This window comes from Pygocentrus nattereri, chromosome 12 (genome assembly GCF_015220715.1).
Source record: "Pygocentrus nattereri isolate fPygNat1 chromosome 12, fPygNat1.pri, whole genome shotgun sequence".
Taxonomy (NCBI): Eukaryota; Metazoa; Chordata; class Actinopteri; order Characiformes; family Serrasalmidae; genus Pygocentrus; species Pygocentrus nattereri.
The window spans coordinates 4,465,124-4,489,951 of record NC_051222.1 but is presented as its reverse complement, the minus strand read 5'-3'; the positions used below and the strand labels follow the sequence as shown (position 1 = coordinate 4,489,951).

Here is a 24,828-nt window from a genome sequence, read left to right as displayed (position 1 = left end):
TTGGAGAAGGCTTACGACCATGCTTCCCGAGATATCTTGTGGGAGTTCCTCCGGGAGTATGGGGTACCGGGACTACTACTCCAGGCCATTCAATCTCTGTACTCCCAGAGTGAGAGCTGTGTTCATATACTCAGCATTAAATTAGACCCTTTCAGCGTTAGCATTGGACTCTGGCAGGGTTGTGTCCTGTCTCCACTCCTGTTCGTGATATTCGTGGACTGGGTGTCAAGGCGTAGCTGAGGTCATGAGGGCATTGTGTTTGGAGGCCGGAGGGTGGCGCCTCTACTATTTGAAGATGATGATGTTCTTTTGGCTGAATCACAGCACTCACTGGAGTGGTCTGCAGCTGAGTATGAAGCGGCTGGTATGTGGATCAGCACCTCCATGGTCTTAGCCCAGAAAAGGATGGTATGCCCACTCCAGGTAAGGGGAAAGCACTTGCCCCAGGTGAAGGAGTTTAAGTATCTCGGGGTCTTGTTCACAAGTGATGGGAAGAGGGATCGTGAGATTGGCAGCAGGCTGGGACAAGCAGCAGCAGTAATGCGGTCACTGTACCAGACTGTAGTGGTGAAGAGGGAGCTGAGCCATAAGGCAAAGCTCTCTGTTTACCAGTTGGTCTACATCCCAACCCTCACCTATGGTTATGAGCTGTCGGTAATGACCGAAATAATGAGATCGCGAATACAAGCAGCGGAAATGAGCTTCCTTAGTAGGGTGCCGGGCTACACTGTATTTGATAGGGTGAGGAGCTCAGCCATCCGAGAAGAGCTCGGAGTAGAGCCACTGCTCCTCTGCATTGAGAGGAACCAGCTGAGGTGGTTGGGCATCTGATTCAGATGCCCACTGGATGCCTGCTGGTGGGAGTGTTCCAGGCACGGCCTACCGGGATAAGACCCCGGGGTCATCCTAGGACCCGCTGGAGGGATTACATCTCCAAGTAGGCCTGGGAGTAGCTTGGGGTTCCTGGGAATGAGCTGGAAGAAATTGAGGGGGACAGGTTCGTCTGAGATTCTCTGCTCTCCCTGTTTGGACTAAGCAGTTAACGACGATGATGATGATGATGATGTTTGCTTAAATAATGACACCATTGTTTCAGCCCATTTTACTATTCCTATCACTCTGTTAGGAACATAACAACAGAAATATCCTGAAGAAAACAGCAGAATAATTGTTATAATGCTAACAATCACCAAAACAACAATTCTGATGAACTAGCAATCAAGGAGAAATAATATCACTCATTGGAACCTACTCACAGATTCTCTATCACTGAATCTTTTTTCAGCCTCCCTCTGTAGCAAATCCACTTAATTTCACTAAACTTGACCTGGTCAACAGTCATTAACTTCTTTCGTACAATAATAACCATCAAACCCAATGAATTTAACTCAAACCATGCAGAAAAAATAGGCTGAACAGCCAGAAGTGTGAAAAGCAGAAACAGCTAAAGATCACATGGATGACAGAGCTGTGAGTGACACTAATACACTCCCTGAAATTAACATGTACAGATTTTTAAATCAAGTGTGTTTTTATTAACAAGAGGTAAACATTAAAAAAATATATTCTTAATGATTTTTTTGGGCTGTAACAGGAATAAAGCCTCAATTAAATTGATACAAAACTAGCATAGTAAAATGACTACTTTGCAATTACAGTGGAAGTCAAAAGTTTGGGGATCCCTGGTCAAAATTTCTGTTACTGTGAAAGGCTTAGCTAATTGAGTATTAGATCATCCAATTAAATAGTAAAGAAATGTGTTAAAATAGTACAGAAATGGGTAGTCTTTAAAAAAGATCACTTTTTATTTCTGTTTGTTCTATTTTTATTTATTTAAATGTCTACTAGGTTCTGTGCATTCTCTCTCTCAGTCTGTTTCTCTCTTTTTCTGCTGTCTGCAGATTATCAGGATGTATGGTCAGGAAGGAAGGCTGTTCTTCTCTGGCTTCAGCTCTGAGTTCAAACTCCTCATACCTGAAAGAACTGGATCTGAGCTATAATCTCTTAGGAGAGTCAGGAGTGAAACTGCTCTCTGCTAGACAGGAGGATCCACACTGCTCACTCAAAAGGCTTAGGTATGAACAGCTGTGTTCACAGGTGTGTGTGTGTGTTTGAGAGAGAGTGAGTGGAGTGTGTGTGTGTGTGTGTGAGAGAGTGTATGTATGTGAGAGAGAGAGAGAGAGAGAGAGAGAGAGAGAGAGAGAGAGAGAGAGAGAGTGTGTGAGAGGGCATTCAGAGACAGAGAGAAAGTGAAACTGAATTTTAAAAAACTGTGAGTAACCGAGAGAGATAAAGAGAGGGAGTGAGACAGAATGTGGCAAAGGAAGAAACAAAGACATATATAATACACACACACACACACACACACACACACACACATATATATATATATATATACAGTGCCCTCCATAATTATTGGCACCCCTGGTTAAGATGTGTTCTTTAGCTTCTAATAAATTGAGGGTTTTTTTAAATAATATAGGACCACGATGGAAAAAAGAGCAAAATCCAACCTTTATCTCATTTATTCAGTAGGAAAAAAATCCCACATTAAGAAATAATTGTTTAACATCAAATAATGTGTGCCACAATTATTAGCACCCCTGATGTTAATACTTTGTACAACCCCCCTTTGCCAACAAAACAGCACCTAATCTTCTCCTATAATGTTTCACAAGATGGGAGAACACAGAAAGAGGTATCTTCGAACATTCCTCTTTGCACAATCTCTCTAAATCATCCAGCGACCTGGGTCCTCTCCTCTGCACTCTCCTCTTCAGCTCACCCCACAGGTTTTCAATGGGGTTAAGGTCTGGGGACTGAGATGGCCATGGGAGGAGCTTGATTCTGTGTGTGGTCAACCATTTCTGTGTAGATCTTGCCATATGTTTAGGGTCATTATCTTGCTGAAAGACCCAGTGACGACCCATCTTCAGCTTTCGGGCAGAAGCCACCAGATTTTGTTTTAAAATGTCCTGGTATTTCAAAGCATTCATGATGCCATGCACCCTAACAAGGTTCCCTGGGCCTTTGGAAGAAAAGCAGGCCCACAGCATCACTGATCCTCCCCCGTATTTCACAGTGGGCATGAGGTGCTTTTCTGCATACTCAGCTCTTGTGTTACGCCAGACCCACTTACAGCATTTGTTGCCAAAAAGCTCTATCTTTGTTTCATCTGACCAAAGCACACGGTCCCAGTTGAAGTCCCAGTACTGCTTAGCAAACTCCAAACGTTTACGTTTATGATTGTGAGTGAGAAAAGGTTTTTTCCGTGCATGCCTCCCAAACAGCTTGTTGGCGTGTAGATAGCGTCTGATGGTTGTTTTGGAGACTTCGTGACCCCAAGATGCTACCATTTGTTGCAGTTCCGTAACAGTGAGCTTTGGAGAACTTTTTATTTCTCTTATCATCCTCCTCACTGTGCGTGGTGGCAAAATAAACTTCCAGGACAAACGTCCTCGTCCAGACTTGTTTACCACTGTTCCAGTTGTTTTAAACTTCTTAATAATTCCTCTGACAGTAGATACGGACAGGTGTAGGTGAGTGGCTATTTTCTTGTAGCCATTGCCTGACCTGTGAAGGTCAACACACATCTGCCTTACTTGAATGATATGTTCCTTTGTCTTTCCCATGTTGAAGAGAAATGGCCTCTGTGTCACGTCATAATTATACCCCAGGGAAACAGGAAGTTGTGAATTGCTAATTAAATGTTCCTACATACTTTGATTAACTTCGTAAACTACTGTAGAAGTGACAGAAATTCTTTAATTACATTTATTTCCTAAGAATTGTTAGGGGTGCCAATAATTGTGGAACAGGTGATTTTATGAAGAAAAATTATTTCTTAGTCAGGGATTTTATTTTCCCCCTAAAACTCTACTTGAGTTAAAGGTTACATTTTTCTACAATTTTCAGTGTGACAGTATGTTTCCACAATAAAAACTGAATTTATTTTAAGGCTTTTGACACATCTTAACCAGGGGTGCCAATAATTATGGAGGGCACTGTATATATATATATATATATATATACACACATACACACATACATACATACATACTGCTCAAAAAAATAAAGGGAACACTCAAATAACACATCCTAGATCTGAATGAATGAAATATTCTCATTGAATACTTTGTTCTGTTGAATGTACTGACAACAAAATCACACAAAAATCATCAATGGAAATCAAATTTATTAACCAATGGAGGCCTGGATTTGGAGTCACACACAAAATTAAAGTGGAAAAACACATGACAGGCTGATGCAACTTTGATGTGATGTCCTTAAAACAAGTCAAAATGAGGCTCACTATTGTGTGTGGCCTCCACGTACCTGTATGACCTCCCTACAATGCCTGGGCATGCTCCTGATGAGGTGGCGGATGGTCTCCTAAGGGATCTCTTCCCAGACCTGAGCTAAAGCATCCGCCAACACCTGGACAGTCTGTGGTGCAATGTGGCGTTGGTGGATGGAGCGAGACATGATGTCCCAGATGTGTTCAATCAGATTCAGGTCTGGGGCACGGGTAGGCCAGTCCATAGCTTCAATGCCTTCATCTTGCAGGAACTGCTGACACTTTCCAGCCACATGAGGTCTAGCATTGTCCTGCATTAGGAGGAACCTAGGGCCAACCGCACCAGCATATGGTCTCACAAGGGGTCTGAGGATCTCATCTCGGTACCTAATGGCAGTCAGCCTACCTCTGGCGAGCACGTGGATGGCTGTGCAGCACCTCCACCTCCACCTCAGTGTGAACCTGCTTTCTGCGCAAGTGGTGAATTTGCCAATCCTGGTGTTCTCTGGCAAATGCCAAGCGTCCTGCACGGTGTTAGGCTGTGAGCACCACCCGCATCTGTGGACGTCGGGCCCTCATACCATCCTCATGGAGTCGGTTTCTAACCGTTTGTGCAGACACATGCACATTTGTGGCCTGCTGGAGGTCATTTTGCAGGGCTCTAGCAGTGCTCCTCCTGTTCCTCCTTGCACAAAGGTGGAGGTAGCGGTCCTGCTGCTGGGATGTTGCCCTCCTACGGCCTCCTCCACGTCTCCTGGTGTACTAGCCTGTCTCCTGGTAGTGCCACCAGCCTCTGGATACTACAGTGAAAGACACAGCAAACCTTCTTGCCACAGCTCGCATTGATGTGCCATCCTAGATGAGCTACACTACCTGAGCCACTTGTGTGGGTTGTAGAGTCCATCTCATGCTACCACGAGTGTGAAAGCACCACCAACATTCAAAAGTGACCAAAACATCAGCCAGAAAGCATAAAGGTACTGAGAAGTGGTCTGTGGTCCCCACCTGCAGAACCACTCCTTTATTGAGTGTGTCTTGCTAATCGCCAATAATTTCCACATGTTGTCTATTCCATTTGCACAACATCTGCGTCCATCTGTGGACAGTTTGATTTCACAGAAGTTTGATTTACTTGGAGTTATATTGTGTTGTTTAAGTGTTCCCTTTATTTTTTTGAACAGTGTGTGTATATATATATATATATATATACACACACACACACATACAGAGAGTGAGAGAAATAGTTTTGCAGTGAACGTCTCTCACTGATCTGTGTTTGTCTTCTTTAGAGTGGAACATGATGGTGAGATGAGAATCAGACCAAAGGAATGTAAGTACACACACACACGCGCACACACACACACACACAGAAACTAACAATATACGGGTCTGTTTTTGGTAAATTACACTAAAACATCTGCACACGCTTACACTGCTTACACACACCACTGAAACAATCACACACACCACTGAAATACTTGCACATACACACACCTATGAAATGAGTGTGTGTGTGTGTATGTGTTTATAAGATTGTACAGAAGCTACAGTCACTGGTGTGCATGAGAGTTTTTCATGCCTGGAAATCATTTCACTGTGACAGGAAGAGTTTTACAAAATAAGAGCATCAGCAGCTCAAAGACAAGGGATTCTGGAAAAAAATAAGATAATTAGTCCTGTATGAAAATTCTTCAGAACAATGAGCAATCAGGATTTTCTGTTGGGAATATTCTCATAGTCCCAACAACAAATCCTGGTGGCCCATAGTTCTGATTAGATTAAAGATTAGATTAAGTGACCCTTATTATACCCACAAACGGGAAAATTTCACCTCCGCATTTAACCCATCCGTGAAGTGAAACACCACATACACACATTAGTGAGCACACACACACTAGGGGGCAGTGAGTACTTGCCTGGAGCGGTGGGCAGCCCTATCCACAGCGCCTGGCGAGCAATTGGGGATGCGGTTATCTCACTGCATTACCTCACTGCAGGCTCTTCTCCACACTCAACTACCGTTATGATAGAATTAATGGTTTTGTGTGGTCTTCCAGTTCAGTGAAGATTCTGTCTAGAAGGGCATCTTGTATGGTTCTACACAGTGTAGGATGCAGGAGAAAAAACTGAAAACATCCTCTCTACTGCCAGCAATGCTGAAAGGCTCATTAGCTTTTTACGATTGCTTACAGACTGAAATTAGAAATAACAGTTAGTGAAACTCACCTCAACTATAAGTTCATTGACTGATGTTACAGTGTGGAGAGGAATAAACATTTTCGTCAATATGCAGTACTAGTCATGAGTGTTGTGTTTGGTTGGTCATGTACTTTAACAGCATCTCTGAATTAAATCAAACCCAGACAGTAAAAAGTGATTCAACAAGATTCATCCGAATTCAAAGCTCCATATTTTCACCACTGTGAGGCACCTATAGGAACCAGTCACAATCCAAAATGAAAGAGTTTCATAGAGTTTCTGACTGTCAGTGGAAGAGGGGCTCCCTTCAGTCTGAGAGGAGATGAGACCCTTGAGCAGAAAGCGTTCTGCGTTCTCCACGTCAATAAGAGTGAATCAGTCATAACTGTGCAGTGTGATTTTCCTGGGCAGTGAAGATCCAACATCTCAGAGCGTTCGTCGTTGGTTCCACAGCACTGGATGATCTCTGAAATCCCACTGAAAGAGCCGTGAGTGCAGCGACACACCCGACATGTTCAATCCTGTATGGGATGAATTTGACTGTGATGTTGATGTTTTCCATACAGCTGGAGGAGGTTCAGATTTACAAGTGAAATAAATCATTTTAAAATTGGATGAATCTTTCTGAATCACCCTGTATTGTTAGAAAAGCAGTGATTTAAAGGTGTTTTAGATTGAGCACAGTAGTGTGTAACCAGGTGAAACAGAATCAGATCATATGAATCTGTATACGCTGTATGATGGCTAAATAGGGTTTATATGAGTACCTGTACAGCTCTGAATGAAGTGTTTCATTTTGCAGAAGATCTGAGATGTTCTCCTGCTTGTGTGTGGCTGTGTGAACTGTGTATCGTGTTTGATCAAATTGAGTCCTGAGTGTGTGTGTGTTTCAGTGGTGTGTGCGTTTGTGTTTCAGTAGTGTGTGTATTTCAGTAATGTGTGTGTATCAGTGGTGTGTGTATGCGTTTCAGTAGTGTGTGTTTCAGTAGCGTGTGCATTTCAGTGGTGTGTGTTTTAGTAGTGTGTGTATGTGTGTTTCAGTGGTGTGTGTGTATGTTTCAGTAGTGTGTGTGTGTGTGAGTGGTGTGTGTTTGCGTGATGAGTGTGTTTTAGTAGTCTGTGTGTGTATTTCAGTTGTGTGTGTGTTTCAGTAGTGTGTGTGTGTATCAGTGGTGTGTGCATTTCAGTGGCGTATGTGTTTCAGTAGTGTGTGTGTATTTCAGTCGTGTACGTAATCTAGCATCAATAAACCACACACTGCCACCAGGACCCCAAGGTGTTTGTATATATGCCTGCCCCATCCTAATTACTGACATAGCCCACATAGAAAAACACAAACAGAAGGTGCTCCACTACACAGGTGGATCATCCTGTCAGTCAATATTTATCCCATCTTTCTCCTGTTAGTGCTGAAAACCTACTCAGATGAGGGCTGGTGGGACATTTACACATATATCTTTGTGATATTGACTTCTGTGGGAAAGAGGCTCTTTTCCACACCCCCCACCAAACTCATCATAATGGCTTTAAGGAATACTGCACATAATCTCACAAGCCAGTCTTGACACAATTCTGCATTACTGTCAACACCAGGTTCCTCCTCAGAATCTCTACAGTCACACAAATCTGTTGATGTAACGTTAAAACATGTTTCTTTCAATGTGGTCGAAGCCTTGAGCCAGTTAAGCACGGGCAACAGGCTACTGGTCAATTTACTGCTTTATCATCATCATCGTCAGTCACCCTGGACACACAGTAAAATCCACCTTCTGCATCACCAGAACTCCAGTTTTCAGTTGTTTGATATGATTACAGAGTTGATTTCTATAGAGACAGTGAGACCATCACCATACAGAAAGACTGAGCTCCATCAATATATATTAAGAATCCTTCCATAATCTCACTGCAGCTCCCTGAATAGACCTTATATACAAATAACACTTCAGGGACACACAGAGCAGCGTAAGCGCAATAGACACATATTACTGGATATCCTACTGTAAGTGTTAATCCTCTGGTAGAGTCTAAAACTGGTTTAAAGGTAGTTCTTAGGTACTGATGAACATGTTAGACGTTTCCCAGTCTCTCATTAAGCCCTCACACAACAAACACTGCTCTTAATAAAGTTGTGAGTTTGTCCTACTAACATTTTAATGTAAATCACTCATGATAAAGTAACAGTGAATAATAAATAATGATAAAGTAACAGAGCATAATAAATAATGATAAAGTAACAGTGAATAATCAGACTGCGCCGTCGGCCGCCAGCCACCAGTAGAGGGCAACTACAGTGCGGCGCCACAAGCACAGGGAAGTCCAATTCCCACAAGCCCCACAAAACTGCCCCTGGGTGTGAGTAACTGTCTATGTCTGTCTGTCTGCCCTGTGATGGACTGGCAACCTGTCCAGGCTGTATCCTGCCTTCTGCCCGATGACTGCTGGGATTCCCTGACGGAGAAGCAGCTTGGAAAATGGATGGATGGAAAAAATAAAAAGAAAACACAAAATGAAAGAGGGCTGGAAAAACAAAAGAGAAACTGCCCGAAAACTACATAAAAGCCCAAAAAGAAGGCTTCAATAAGAAACAGCTCCAAGCCATAAAAAGTGTTTGTTCCTCAAAGATCAAAGAAGTGAAACCTAAAGCTGATCTTCCTCTCATAATTACAGAGGAGGTGTTTTTAGTTTTCAGATTATCTTTTATTTTATTTTTCTATCTCTGCCTTTGTTTGAGCTGCTTTCAGTGTAGACAGTGTCCTGAAGTTCAGTCGCTACAAATCAAACCCTGATCACTGACTGCCTACAAATAAAGTCTAAACAGTGCCACATTCAGCTCTTATAAACCCAACCAGGTTCTCAAAAACTAGACATTAGTCACATCTACTCACATCAATTCCTCCTAAACCAGAACAAACACAGAAACCCTTAAACACGGTGAGGGACTCTCAGCTTATTAGCTGAACTCCTAGTTGTGGTGCTGTTACCTGTGAACATGGACCAAAGATCTTCTCAGTGGATGATGTTACAGTAACTTTGTCTTTTGATGAACTAAACACATTTTTACACAACACTGACGTCACTGTGCAGTCAGATTGAGCTCTGGTTTGATAGGAACAGGATTTTAAATGATACTAGACAGTAATAATGTTCATTTATTAAATATCACTTTTATAATGTTCTAACCTTGAGTAGAGCGGTGTGCCGTCAAGGTTCTCCTCCATAATCTGATTTTATCTTCTCATTTCTCTTTCTGTCTTTAATTGTGAACAGACGCAGGTGTTTTTACCACTTACTACAATTTATTCATTGTTTTTTAACTGGGATCAAGACCGTCGTCGACCAAGCGCCCAGTGAAAGTGAAAGAAAAGAACAGAATCTCTATTAATCTACTTTATAAAATCTGAGAGCTCAGTTTCTCCACAGTGTTTGAAATCTCGCTCTTCAAGAGTTTCAATCTTCTCCTGTGATCTGCCGTCCTTCATACTCCAGAATAAAACTTCCTTTCTCCATATTTACTTTTGTAAATACACCGCAGCCTAAAAGACGTCAGAGAAAAAGAAAAATGAAATTAAAATAAGGCGACGTTTTCTCAAACAGATTCTCTGAACATTTATTCTCACCTCATTCTACTGTTGGTTAATCAACTCTAACCTTCATCTTAATTACTAAACCATTTAAACCTCCTTTGAGATCAACCGGTCGAATATCATCCACAGTAAAAGGTGTTCCACTGTTACTGACACTCTTACAGCTCAATTAAACATTTAGAAAGACCTTCAGACACATTCTCACCTTTGAACTCATCTATGTGTCTTTCTTCCATTGTGCTGTTCAGTTACACTACAGACCGGGTTCTTTGGATCGAGTCTCCGTGTTTCAGTTGTGCTGCTGTAACAGGAAAAATATGTCAGAATAAATGAGACAAATCAAGCCTGTAAATCAGTTTTACACATTCATAGTGTAACAGTGACGGTGCTGAACTCCTTTGAAGCCTCTGAGTTAAGCTGCTCCACCTCAGTGGTGTTTATCTGATCAAATCAATTCATTTATTATTATTAGTTACAGACGGAATGAAGCTGGTGTTCTTATTAAAATCTACAAGGTGTGTAAAACGTCACACGAGTAAAAGAACCAAACAGTCAGTCTAGACCTCACATATAGATCATGAACAGGTGTTACTCTAAATGCTGCCGTGGTCTATGTTTTAAATCTGCAGAGCACCTTTAGGCCTTCAGCTGTTCAGCTCAGCTTTATTTACTCGTAGAGTGAGTGAACTAGTCTTAGTCCAGCTCTGCTAACTTTGGAAACGCCACACCAGCGTTTCTAATTATGAGCCCACCTGTATAGTTTAAAGAAGGCAGCACAAAACACAAACACACAAGAACCGTAACCTGAGCGTAGAGTCCAGCCACATTTATCAGCTCTGCACATCCAGCTGTGTGGAGTATAAACTGTGAGTGATGAGAGAAACATGCTGTTTCAGGCTTTTATCACATTCTGAAGATTCACCCAGCTTATAAACCACTATTACTGTGTCTAAATGGCTGCTAACATTAGCTGTTAGCTCATCTCAGGTCACCGTCTCAGGACGCCACCGATCCGCTGCAGGGGACACACTCACAGGTTTTTAAGTCTTATGAGGACATTCCGTGTCAAACCAGTTAGAACGTGTTTACAGGGACCACCTTTCCCTTTGCTCTAAAGAGAAGCTGGAAATATTTAAAAATATCGCTTCAGATTCTTCTAGACCAACTTAAACTCTGGACACGTCAACCTGACCTGACGCTCGTATTTAGGGACATGTTGAAAATTTCCCGCCTGCAGTAAGAATGTGGTTCATAAGGTCGTACCTGCTTCACCAGGACGCTGATTTAACAGTACAGGAATGAGGTCATTACGCTGTGTTAGAAGGACAAAGATGGTTTACTGGTCCTTTACACACAAACACAGACATGACTGTGTGGTACGATGCCAGGGTGTGCTGATTAAGCAGAACACTGTATTGGGCTTCATTCAAAAAGCAGTAAAGGCTGAAACACATCTGTCTCAGCAACTTTCCAGAAACAGGAATAAAATCCAGAACATGGTTCCAACCGTGATCTGACTGGCTGCGTCAGACTCTGTTCTTGTGGTTGCAGTTGCTCTTTCTCATTTGCTCTCTGTAAATATATGATTATGAGGATCAATGTGGAGGTTTCAGAAAAAGACTAGAAATGAAAACATCAGTTAATCTTGTTTTCATTCACAGTGAATGTTCATCTTTAAATTCCCTGCATCTCCATATTAAAGCTCCTTATAGCAGATAAACACAGGTTTTCCTGCCACTGTGGGGTTTTCATTATGGGCTAACAGGGTCATCGGTCATCAGGTCTCCAGAGAGACTCGTCTTCCAGAGCAGCGTCAACACTGAAACACAGAAATAAAGCAGATCAGAAACTTTTAATTCTAGAACCACAAAAACAACAGGGAACCGTTTAAAATGAGCACATCAGCCTGTCCTCACACATTACACTGACCGGACACTCACTGTTTCTACACTCACTGTCCACTTTATCAGCTCCACTGACCACATAGTTCCTCTCTGTAGTTCTACAGTTACAGACTGTAGTCCATCTGTTCCTCTGATACTTTGTTACCCTGAGTGCAGAAACTAGGAGGTGGACTGAATGAAGTGGCTGCCCAGTGTCCAGCTAAATGAGAGAGTAATATCATTCATACTGAAAACCTTTCCACTGTAATGAAACTCAGACATGACCACTTTCAGGGCATCAGGACACGTTTTCTGTCTCCTTTCAGGTTCATGTTTAGTTCTTAGTTTCCAGAAGAAAACCTCCCTTATCAGAATGGACACGGCTGAATACGCCACAGCCTACGAGAGAAAACAGAGAACATGCTGACCACATCAGACCACATTAACCTCAAACACATCAATAAACACAGCCAATTAAATATGAATATTAAACGACCTTTTTCTGGATTTCTATATTTCATCCAGATTCAGACACGATAAACCATTCAAATCAGCTGAGAGGTCCTTACAAAACTACACAAACCAACACCTGTGCTCACACACACACACACACACACACACACACACACACACACACACACACACACACACAAACACTCTCTCACTCTCTCTCTCTCTCTCTCTCTCTCTCTCTAATGTCTCTTCCTGTGTGCAGATTCCTGTGAGTTCACTCTGGATCCAAACACAGTAAACGGAGATCTTGGTCTGTCTGACGGGAACAGGAAGGTGGAGCGTGTGAAACAATATCTCTCCTATCCTGATCATCCAGAGAGATTTAATGTGTGGTATCAGGTTCTGTGTAGAGAGAGTCTGACTGGACGCTGTTACTGGGAGGCCGAGTGGAGCGGAGATGTTCAGATAGCAGTAACATATAAATCAATCAGGAGGAAAGGATGCAGTATTGACTGTCTGTTTGGACGGAATGAAAAGTCCTGGAGTCTGAGATGCTCTGATTACAGATACTCTGTCCGTCACAATAATAACATCACTAAACTCTCTGCTCGGCCGTCCAGTAAGAGAGTAGGAGTGTATGTGGACTGTCCGGCCGGCTCTCTGTCCTTCTACAGCGTCTCTGATGATCAAACACTGACGCACCTTCACACGTTCAGCACCACATTCACTGAACCGCTCTGCACTGGGTTTTATATTGATTACGACTCCTCAGTGTGTTTAAAATAAAATCTCCTCCTGAGTGAAACACAAACCATAAAAATATCAGTTTTGTGTGGTTTTATGTGTAAAACAGTGAAAAATCTTTTTACATTTATCTTCATTCTTTATAATGAAACTGTGTCGCCATTAGGGCGATATATATAGAGACTTTTATAATGACACATTGAGAAATTATATGACCTTTTATTTTGATGCCATTTCCTGTAACTTGCTTACCACTTCCTGCCCTCTCATCAGTTACTTCCCACTCAGTTTCTATTTGTTGAGAACAGTTAAGAATTCCTGACCGTGAACGAAGCAAGAAGCAAAGTCGTAAGTAAAATTCATTGTTAAGTTAAATAATTGATAGAATAAGTTAAGTTTCAAGTTGAAAGAGAAGGTAATAAATAGTTTTTATTTACATGTATTTACAAGGATATTTCATGTGAAGCTGAACTTTAGGTTAAAAACAGTCAAGCCTTGTTTTGTTGCAGTTTTCACTCTGCCATGTAATACTGGATTCTTCAGTAAACGACAGTGAAATGTTAACTACAGTACAGACTCCTGGTTTTTGCATCAGAGTTTAACTTGTTGGATAGCTTCAGTCACTACACTGCAGTGAAGACAACACAGAAACTGTGTGTATTCGTTTCTGTGCCTTTAAGACTGATATGCAAATGAGCTGTGTTCTGATTGGCTGTGCTGTGCCTCATTTATAAAGCAGTTCAGTCTGTGTTTCTCTGGTTTGGAGATTCAGATGGAGACGATGTTCAGAACCAGTGGAAGATCTACAATAAATGTGAAGGGTAGAAGCATAGGGCAAAAGGTGAGACCGTTAGGTCGAAAATGGTCGTTTAACTGTAGCGACTTTTATAGCGTCCTTGTCCGTTAGTGGCTCTGTACCGGCAAGAGGGGGCTTTTATTTTGACACTTGCGTTTTGATTGATCTCGGCTTCACCCGCTATATAGTCTCGCGCAGGGAGAACGAAGCATCGTTTGATCTCGTGGAGGCAAATCTGAGCTCGGCGTCGGGAAGATCCGTGAAGCTGTATGTTGCTAACTTGCATTTTAAACTTTTGGGGAAGACCATAGGAACGTGACTGAGCCTGCTGGCGCCGTGTGTGTGCGAGAAGCCCACATTTACACAGGTACGGTTGATTTTCCGTTTAAATGCTCTGTAAATGCCGGCAGTTATGGTATGTATTACTGTCGTAGTATTGTCAGGTATTGGTGGTTTTTATTAATAGTAACCACAGGAGGTCCCAGTTTAGTTTATTTTAAAGGGAGAGTGGGGGGCTTTCTGAATCAGCAGTGTGGCGTGGCAGATATTGTGTGAGCCCCTGGGGATATCTGGAAGTACTACAAAGTGAAGTTGCGCTGTGTATCCCACCTGCTATAGTTAACCGGTCTGTACGGCCAGCAACAACAGCCACTGTTTTTCTTCTTCCTTTTTTTTTTTTTTTTATCTCTGCATTACATCATTTTAAATAGTTAATAAAGGAATATTTTAGTATATTATTGGGAGGCTTTTTGACCCAGGGCAGCCCTTAGTATTCTACCTCTGGTTAATCTGGTGCCTTTTTAATTTAGGAAGGATGGTTAGGAAGAGCACGCTGAAAGGTAGAGGATGTTCAGCCCATTTAAGCCGGGTTTCTGTCCCACCTATATTGAAGGTTGCTGTGTCACGTTTGGTTTATTTTGATTTGATTAGTGTGGGTGATTGGAAGTATATTTATGTGATTTGTTTTCATCGTCTACTGAAGTGATTTAATTGCAGTGTGTAACTTAGTATGGGGGGTTGAACCCAGGCTGGTATTGTGGTTCCTTTTTATGCATGGTTATTCTACCATTAGTAATTAACAATCCATCGAGGCCCAGATTGTGCTAGGCTGATGTGATTTTAGAAGTGGGTCTGATATCGCTATGATGTGTGCATCTGTCAAATCTTCTATCCTTAATAAACCTGTTAATATACCAGCCTCTTAACGTCTCTGCGTGCCTTATTTAGGTAATTCTTTGGGTTGGTTACCACATAACAATCGAATAAGGTAGCCCTCGGGTCACATAAAGAACTGATTAAACTCCCAGAATTATGATCATTTAATAAAATAAAGTGCTGATAAAGTCGCGTCTGATTTATTTACAGCTGCACAGACGAAACCGACTGAGCTGAAAGTGAAACTACACACCTTTCAGGGTAAATAGAGGCTAACAGGTTAGCATAGAGCTAGCATGCTACTTCACAGCTAGCAGGTTAGCATGGAGCCAACACACTATGACTAGCGAGCTGTTTCACAGCTAGCGGGTTAATATATACAGCGCCCTCCACAATTATTGGCACCCCTCATTAAGATGTGTTAAAAGCATTAAAATAAATTGCTTTCATGTCAGAAGCATAATCTCTCACTGAAAACTGTAGAAAAATGTAGCCTTTAACTCAAATCAGTTTAAAAAAAAAAATCCTTGACTTTTCATAAAATAAACTATCCCACAATTATTGGCACCCATAACAGTTCCTAGAAAATAAATGTAATTGAGGCATATCTGTCATTTCTACTGTACGTCATAAAGTTGATCAGAGAATTTAGGAACCTTTTAATTAGTAATTCACCACTTCCTGTTTCACTGGGGTATAAATATGACGTGACACAGAGGCCTATTAGTCTTATCCACTCTTCCACATGGGAAAGATGAGAGAACACACTTCCAGTAAGGCAGATGTGTCGACCTTCATAAGTCAGGCAATGGCTAAAAGAGGATAGCCACTCGCCTACACCCGCCCACATCTACAGTCAGAGGAATCAAGAAGTTTAAAACAACTGGAACAGTGGCAGACGAGCCTGGACGAGGACACAAGTTTATCTGGCCACCATGCTCAGTGAGAAGGCGGGTAAGAGAAGTAAGAAGTTCTCTAAAGCTCACTGTTAGAGAGCTGCATCAAAGAGCAGGATCTTGGGGTCTCAGAGTCTCCATAACAACCATCAGGCGCTGTCTACATGCCAACAAGCTGTTTGGGAGGCTGTGTGGAAAAAGCCTTTTCTCACTTACAGGTATAAACGTAAACGTCTGGAGTTCGCTAAGCAGTACTGGGACTTCAACTGGGTCCGTGTGCTTTGGTCAGATGACACCAAGATGGAGCTTTTTGGCAACAAACACTTTAAGTGGGTCTGGCGTAACACAAAAGATGAGTATGTGGAGAAGCACCTCACGCCCACTGAAGTATGGGGGAGGATCGGTGATGCTGTGGGACTGTTTCTCTTCCAAAGCCCCCAGGAACCTTGTTAGGGTGCATGGCATCATGAACTGTTTGAAATACCAGGACATTTTAAATCGTAAACTGGTGGCCTCTGCCTGGGCGTTGAGGATGGGTCATCACTGGGTCTTTCAGCAAGATGATAACCCTAAACATGTGGCCAAATCCACACAAACATGGTGTGTATATGTGTGTATATGTAAAGTGTGCCACACAACATGCAAAATCAAAAGGAAGAACATTTTCATAACCATGCTCAGGGTAAGAATCTAATTTTCTGTACAGGTTTCTGTTAACTGAAAAGTTAAATATCCATAACTGATGTTTTTCTGAGGAGTTAAGAGTGCGTGGAGTTCCCAACCTGCAGAGGAAACACAGAGAAGCTGATCCCTCTCCAGACTCTGAAGCATGTTGTAGTACTTTGAGGTAACGCAGGTCTTGACATCACACCAGACACGTTCAGTCCTAGGAACATGTTTTAATCAGAATCGAGTAAATGCTGACACATCCAAGGAATTTAGTTCTGTCCGTTGGTGAATGAAGCAAACAATACGGACAATATGATGAACAAAGAGTATTAGCATGTGGAGAGAACCCGCCTGGTATCTGGTAGTTCTGAGGGGTAGAGGCCATCTAGGCCCAGTATATAGACACTGTATCTACAGGGCCATGAAAAATATTTGCCCCTTGCCAATTTCTAATTTTGCATATTTGTCACATGTCAGTGTTTCAGATCTTCAAACTACTTTTGATATTAGACACTGAAAACCTAAGTAAACCCAAAATACTGTTTTTAAATTATTTTGTTTCTTGAAGAAAGAATGCAGGAGTGGCCGGCCTACCAAAGTTTCTCCAAAAGCACATTGACGACTCCTCCAGAAGGTCACAAAAGAACCCAGACAAACATCTAAAGAGCTGCAGGCCTCTCTTACCTCAGTTAAGGTCAATGTACACAATTCCACAATAAGAAAGACAGGGTGAAAATGGCATTGTTGAGACAGTTGCAAGGCACAAACCACTGCTGACCAAAAAGAGCACAAAGAACACAAAGCCTCATCTCACATTTGACAAAAAACATCTAGGTGAATTTTGGGACAATATTCTGTGGACTAATGAGTCAAAGGTGGCTCTTTATGTGAGACATGGTTCCCATTACATCTGGCGTAAAGCTAACACTGCATTCCACCACAAGAACTTCATACCAACAGTCAATGTGGTGGTAGTGTGATGGTCTGGGGCTCCTTTGCTTCTGCCGGACCTGGATAGCTTGTCATAACTGATGGAATCATGAATTCTGCTCTCTATCAGAAAATCCTGAAGGAGAATGTCCGTCTGTCAGTTTGTGACCTAAAGCTCAAGGGCATTTGGGTTATGCATCAGGACAATGATTTGAAGCACACATGCAAGTCCACCTATGAATGGCTCAAAAAACTAAATTGAGGTTTTGCAGTGGCCCAGGCAAGTCCTGACCTGAAACCCATCTCAAGACCTAAAACTGTCAGTTCATCATCGAAAGCCCTCCAATGTAGCCAAATTAAAACAATCATGCAGAGTGGGCCGAAATTCCTCCAATGATGCAAAAGACTCATCGCAAGTTATCGCAAACATTTCATTGCAGCTGTTACTGCCAAGGGCGGCACAACCTGTTATTTAGGTTTAGGGGGCAATTACATTTTCACATGAGTGATTGATAGTTTTGAATAAATCTTCAATAAATGGAACGATCACAAAGCTGCATTCTGTGTTTACTCACTTTGTCTTTACATTATAGTAAATTAGTTGAATGATCTGAAACATTTAAATGTTACAAATCAGCAAAAACAGAAGAAATCAGGTGAGGGGCAAATATTTTTTCACAGCACTGTATATCTGTTGTATATGCATGGGTGTCAGTGTTTTAAAACAAGACAAAGCAAGAAAAGTATTTATGATTTTACACAAAATAGACCTCAAATGTTTGGTAAAACATGATTATGAACGCTTTTCCCAGACATAAAACTTCCCTGTTTGTTCCCCGAACCCTCAACGTGAATCTGGGAATTTCAACATTTTCCATGCCTTGGTCAGCTCTGACCCTGTAATGCACACACAGGTGACCCAGAGTGTCAGTAACTTTGTACATTTTATTAACACATTAAAATCCAGATCTTAGTACTAATAAGAGCACAAAGTGATACTACAACGCACTGTTGACTAGGAATTACGCTGTTTGTCCTTCAGCCCAGCATGGTATTCCATAACATTCACAGATTGAAAAAAACAAATTTGAAAGGCGTTATCTGTAGGTTCTTTATTTGATGTCAAACATACAATTAATATCCTTGTGTGTAGCAAAGTGTCACATCTATTCAACATGCAAATTTTTACCTTGATGGTACGCCATGCCTTACTGTTGCATCCTTGAAGGCAGCAAATGCAGTCGATGCAAAGTTGTTGGTAGCGGCACTCAGGAACATCACCTGCAGTCAAAGGTGGACAGTAACTGAGTAAATGTAATTGGTTTCTGTATGTAAGTATTTTTGGTGTATCTGTACTGAAGTTTCTCCATTCTGGGCGTCTTTTTCCTTTCACTCCACTACATTTCAGAGTCTAATATCCGACTTTTTCCTCCTACATTCTGAGAAATCTGTCGTTCCTTTTGGTTTCTGTGTGTATAAAAACGTAACATGTCAAAACGAAAGAAGCTCAAAGCCAGAGCACCAATCAGGACACAGCGGCCACTTTGTTTAGAGCTGGTTTTGACCTGTTGGTCATACCGACCCAGTGCAGCACACGGTTCAACTTCAGCGCAGCAGCGCAAAACTTTGGGAGAGTCTGTTCAACATAAATGATGAACTAACCTAACTTTGTGTAAATAGAGCTCAATATAGAAATATGTCCACATATGCAGTCGAGACTGACGCGGCTTTTTTCTGAATTTCTACAAACACCATTTCATTTTATAGTAAATTAGTTTGGGTTGGTTTATGTTTATGAACAGAGGCCTACAGATCAACATAGTAAAGGAGCTCATCTGTGATCCTGAGTTTAAAGCCAGTTTTTATTCAACTTAAACTTGGAACTAAGTTTTAAATAAATCTGAAACTGAAAATTTGCTTGTGTGTAAAGTGATTTCAGAGCCACTCGGTTCTCCCTGATGGAAACTGTTTACCTTCAGTGTTTTGTGCTTAAGATCATTTTAATAGACGTCAGCGTCACTAATTAATGAGGTTCTATTAAAAGACTGGTTTACCAAGAGACGCTGGAGGACTTTCACCTGAAATGAGTTCATGAAGTGAGTCTTGTTATAAAAATGATAACAGGACATCAGAGCCAGAATTATTCTTTTAGTACTTTTGATACATTAGTACATTTGAAGGTAAATTCTTTTGTAATTTTACTCAAGCTGAGGTCTAGAGTAAGGACTTCTACTTTTACTAGAGTAATATTTTACCTTGGGTATCTCTACTTTAACTCAAGTACATGATTTGTGTACTTTGTCCACCTCTGCCTGCAGTATAAAATTACAACACATGGTCCTTTAACAAGATAAGAATACTATAGCATTTTTAATATAAACATGATGGTATACTGTACTTTCTACAAGAAGTTGTGGACAGAACATTAGCAAATCAAGTGAAAAGAAGCCTTACCTTTCTGGAGTACCATCTACTGCACCAAACAGAAGAATGTTGTGAACAATTTACTGGAGTCCAATAAATAAATGAAATTAATGTACAAGTAAAATAACGTCCTACTTACATTTATCCTTTCAATATCAATTAAAAGTCACCTGATTAGTTTGTGGTTTGTGTCCACGTGCCAAAGTGAAAGGGGTCCTCTCACAGAATGTGTCCTGCGTAGGATGCAGCCTAATCCAGCAAGCCTGTAGAGGATGCCCACACGTCCACACGGTGCAATGATGCAGCCACCCTCCTCCACTGGACGTGGTTCCCAAGGGATCGCAACCTCCCCTTCATCAGGCGGTAGACAGCAGTTGGCATTTCATTTTCTATACTGGGTACAACTCTGTCCAGCTCCATCACTCATTCTGCTGTGGTGTCCACTCCCGCATCAGTCTAAACACTGTACTTGTTGAAACACCCAGCGTGTTTGAGATGCAGTGACAGGTCAATTTCCCAGTGCTCATCCAAGCTCTCTCTCTCTCTCCCTCTCCCTCTCCCTCTCTCCCTCCCTCTCTCTCTCTCTCCCTCTCCCTCTCTCCCTCCCTCTCTGTCCCTCAATGTCTAACTTGGGACGCCCAGTCTCTCCAGGTATTGTGTTAACTTGCATATTTCTGCCACTGGTCCATTCAATGTTCTCTGTCACAAGCCTAAAGAGCTCCTGCAGGGCATGTAATTCCTCAGTCAGCACATCAACGTGACGGGAAAGTGCGTTACAGAGACACAATTCCTGCCTACATGTAAATTCCATGTAATCTAAATCCAAAGGTACTCTTGTGAGGCCCAGTTCCAATTTAGAAAGCAGCCTCGAGAGCATCAGTCTTCTCAGAGTGTCCTGTAAAGACAGAAAAACTACATTAGGAAAATCAAAGCTAAATCAGCTAAATAAATAAAACAAACAAAAATACATACTAAGACTTGTTTACCTACATATTTCTATAGGGGCTGCCAGCTGTGTTAGTTTAAATGTTTTACATTTACAGCATTTAGCAGACGCTCTTATCCAGAGCGACTTACAAGAAGTGCTTTGTCAATCTAGAGAAAGTATCTTTGCTAGTTACCAATAGCTTAGAGAAAAAGACAGTCCTGAGCTCAGATACTGCTAGAAACAAAATGTCACTGCAGACACCAAGAGAAAAAGAAACAGAGTTGAACGCAGAACTCTGTGCCATTCAATGCAATACAATAACAATAAGATACAATACAATAAATAAAATTAAAAAGTGCAGCTTATAGTTCAATGCTCATTTAAGTGCTGTGTAAAGAGATGAGTCTTCAGTCTGCGTTTGAAGACAGCAAGAGACTCTGCTGTTCAGACAGCCAGTGGGAGTTCATTCCACCACCTGGGTGCCAGTACAGAGAACATTCTCGACGCTTGTCTTCCGTGCGCCTTTAAGGATGGCGGGTCAAGCCGAGCTGTACTCGAAGCTCGAAGGGCTCGTGGTACAGTTCGAGATTTCACCATTGCCATCAAGTAGGTAGGGGCTGGTCCATTTTTGGCTTTGTAGGCAAGCATTAGGGTTTTAAATCTGATGCGCGCAGCTACAGGAAGCCAGTGAAGGTAGCGCAGCAATGGGGTGACGTGGCTGAACTTGGGCAGATTGAAGACGAGTCATGCTGCCGCATTCTGGATGAGTTGCAGAGGCTTGATGGTCTGCATGGGAAGACCAGACAAGAGTGAGTTGCAGTAGTCAAGCCTTGAGATGACCAGAGACTGCACTAGCACCTGGGTGGCCTCTCGGGTGAGGAAGGGCCGGATCCTCTGGATGTTATCATTTAAGGGGAATTCCACTGATTTTACAAAACTTCTACATATTTAAATGGTAAAGATGTAAGCAAAGTCATTCAGGGTGGTTTGGTATGAAGTGCTTCTTTCGAGAAACTTCACAGCGGTGGTGGGAACAATATGTCTGAAGAGTTTAATGCCTCTTAAATCACAAAAAGTTTTAACATGGCATAATTATAAATACACTGCCTAATGCCCGAGATGTTGTTTTCTGATAGTTATTGATAAAGTTTTGGCCTAAAACGTATCTTAATACCATCATCAGCATTGCATACAGAATTCGAAAGACAGGGGTAGGTTCACTGGTGGTTCAGAAGGGTAAATAAGTCAAATAAGTAACAAAGACTGTGTTTGTATTGTAGCCATCATGACTCCTGGTTCCCATCACCACCACTGAAGAGAAATATGACTTGGTAAGTTTCTCTCGAATGGTGCATTTCACATCAAACCAGTATGAATGTCTTTGTTCACATCTCAAAAATGTATTTATGTAGAATTTGTAGAGTTGCCTTTTAAGGCAGATTAAATGCAGCTATGCTATGAATTGAGGGAGTGAAAATGAAAATGAAGACCCCCGTCGGCAATACACAGTTAATAGAAAATGTGGCTTTATCGTTGACACAGATTAATAAACGTCACAAAATCTGCTTTTGTTGATGAACATCAAAAGGTTAGACATCGACACATCATCAAATATCAAAATTGTACTGGAGCTGTTTTTATGTTGTTTCTCCAGGCCTATAGGGGGTGCAAGTTTATACAGTTTGCTATGTTTAGCCAATTAGTAAACAGAAGCAATGAACTGGAAGTGTTGTTTTCTCATGAGGCAAGTAAAGCATGGTGTGTGTCTGCTAATCCCATCTCCCTCCTTTCTGTCCTTTTGAGTGGCAAGTTTGAAAGCTGGATGAGATTGTTAGGTATTACGAATGTGATTACTGAAGTAAGTTTCAGATGTTTCGATGTGCTGTATGTGTCAGTAGAGTGAATTCCACCCTGAATTAATGTAATGTGACTGCTAAGTTTAAGTTAACCCTTTACTGCTCCTTATACATAAAAGTGAACATTTGATTTTTTTATCAAAGTCTTTTTATTGAAGTTTTACAATAGGCAAAATACAAACAATCCCACTCCCAAGTTCCACCCACTCCCACCCAGTCCTCAGACCTGTAACAAAACCTTGTACGCTGTGCAATATTTATATAAAACTATGACACATAGCATTTAAGATAAAAAAATAAATAAATAAAAAGAAAATGACCTATTATAGGGTCAGATTCTCAGCTTCCATATTCTCCAGGAAAACTAAGAAGGGCTGCCAGATTGCATAAAATCTCTGTACAGCCCCTTGAAGCGTGTATCATATCTCAAGCTTGAGATATTGCGTAACCTCTTTGATCCATTGAGAGTAAGTAGGGGGATGAGGATCTTTCCACCTGAACAGTATCAGTCACCTGGCTAATAAAGTGCAGAAGGCTAACATCCATCCATGCATCCATTTTCTAAGCCGCTTCTCCATCAGGGTCGCGGAGAAGGCTAACATATTGCCTTTATATGTACTCAGATGAGAATCTAATGGTAAGACACGAAATAATGCAGCATAAGTGGAGAAGTCTATTGGTGTTTCTAAAATTCTCAAAAGAGTATTGAGAATAGACTGCCAGAATTTATATAGTTTTGGACATGTCCAAAACATGTGTAACAAATTAGCAGAATCTTGTTTGCACCTATCACATGTTGTATCCAGACTTGGTTTAAACTTAGCTAGTTTTACTTTACACCAATAAAGTTGATGAACTATCTTAAACTGTATTACAGAATGTCGTTGACAAATAGAGGATGAGTGTATTCTTCGAATACCTAAACTTCTCTTTACTAATTTTGAAAGAGGTTAATCTGTAGTGAATGTCCTTGCCAGTGTCATTAATTGGCATCAGTTCACTTTTAGAAGGATTTATCTCTTATCCCGATATTTTCCCAAACTCATCTAATATTTTTAACAACCTAGGAAGGCTCTCCAATAGGATCAGAGATGTAAAGTAACATATCGTCTGCATAAAGTGATTATTTATGCTCCTGGTCCCCACGATAAATACCTTTTTATAAGCATATCCTACTAACTAATGGTTCGATAGCTATATTGAACAATAAGGGGGATAGGGGACTACCTTGTTGTGTAAGCAGACAAGTTACAGGAGTGGAGCAAGTTGTTCTGAAAATGCTTTAAACAATTCGGAGGGATAGCCATCTGGCCCAGGAGATCTACCATTTTGCATACTCCTAATAGATTCTATAATTTCTTCAACTGTGATGTCTTCCTCTTAAATTTCAACTAAATCTAGGTCTATTTTGGGGATTTCTAGATTCTGAAAGAAATTATCTAGAACAGTATCCTCAGGTGGTTCCGATTTATAGAGGGAGGAATAATAGTGATAAAAACATGAGTTTATTTCTAAATGATCACTGTGTTTTGACCCTTGTTCATCACATATTTGTGATGTACTGACTTGATGTTCTCTGCTGTAATTGATGTGCTAATATTTTCCCTGCCTTCTCCCCATGCTCATATGAGCGGTGTCTAGATTTTAAAATTTGATTTTCCACTTTACGCGATATGAGGTCAAATTCTGTTTTCAGAATCAAATGTTGTTTAAGTATATCGTCCGAAAGGCAGGTGACTATATTCTGTACCCAGTTTTAAAATACCATCTGTCAGTTGCTTAATGCGCTCAGTGTCCATTTTCTTGCGCATTGTGGAGTATGAAATAATTTGGCCTCTTAGGTATGCTTTTAATGATTCCCACACTATGGAGTATGAAAATCTCTGGGGTTTGATTGTGGGTAAGAAAAAATGTTATTTCAGATTTAATGAAGTTTACAAGTGTTACAAGTGTTCCTCGGAGAGTAAGAGAGGGTTAAGTTTCAATGGGCGATAACTGGGTACTGAATCCGGAA

At 41.3% G+C, this 24,828-nt stretch overlaps 2 protein-coding genes across 3 annotated transcripts in view; both read left to right on the top strand.

Annotated features, from left to right (window-relative positions):
* LOC108443651 overlaps nucleotides 1–15,157 on the top strand; it is a 69,228-nt gene extending 54,071 nt beyond the window's left edge. The window contains exons 12-15 of one of the 2 annotated variants that reach the window (XR_001859161.1): nucleotides 1,902–2,075; nucleotides 5,587–5,627; nucleotides 12,679–14,323; nucleotides 14,459–15,157. Coding sequence is in view for 1 of the 2 variants with exons in the window: in XM_017724433.1 (XP_017579922.1) it covers nucleotides 1,902–2,075; nucleotides 5,587–5,627; nucleotides 12,679–13,202 (739 nt within the window). In the remaining variant the exon portion in view is untranslated. Of the gene's footprint in view, nucleotides 1–1,901; nucleotides 2,076–5,586; nucleotides 5,628–12,678 lie in introns of both variants that reach the window. The other variant, XM_017724433.1, reaches the window with a different exon arrangement.
* Nucleotides 1–24,828, top strand: part of LOC108443648 — a 381,331-nt gene that overhangs the window by 158,066 nt on the left and 198,437 nt on the right. The window lies entirely within an intron of this gene.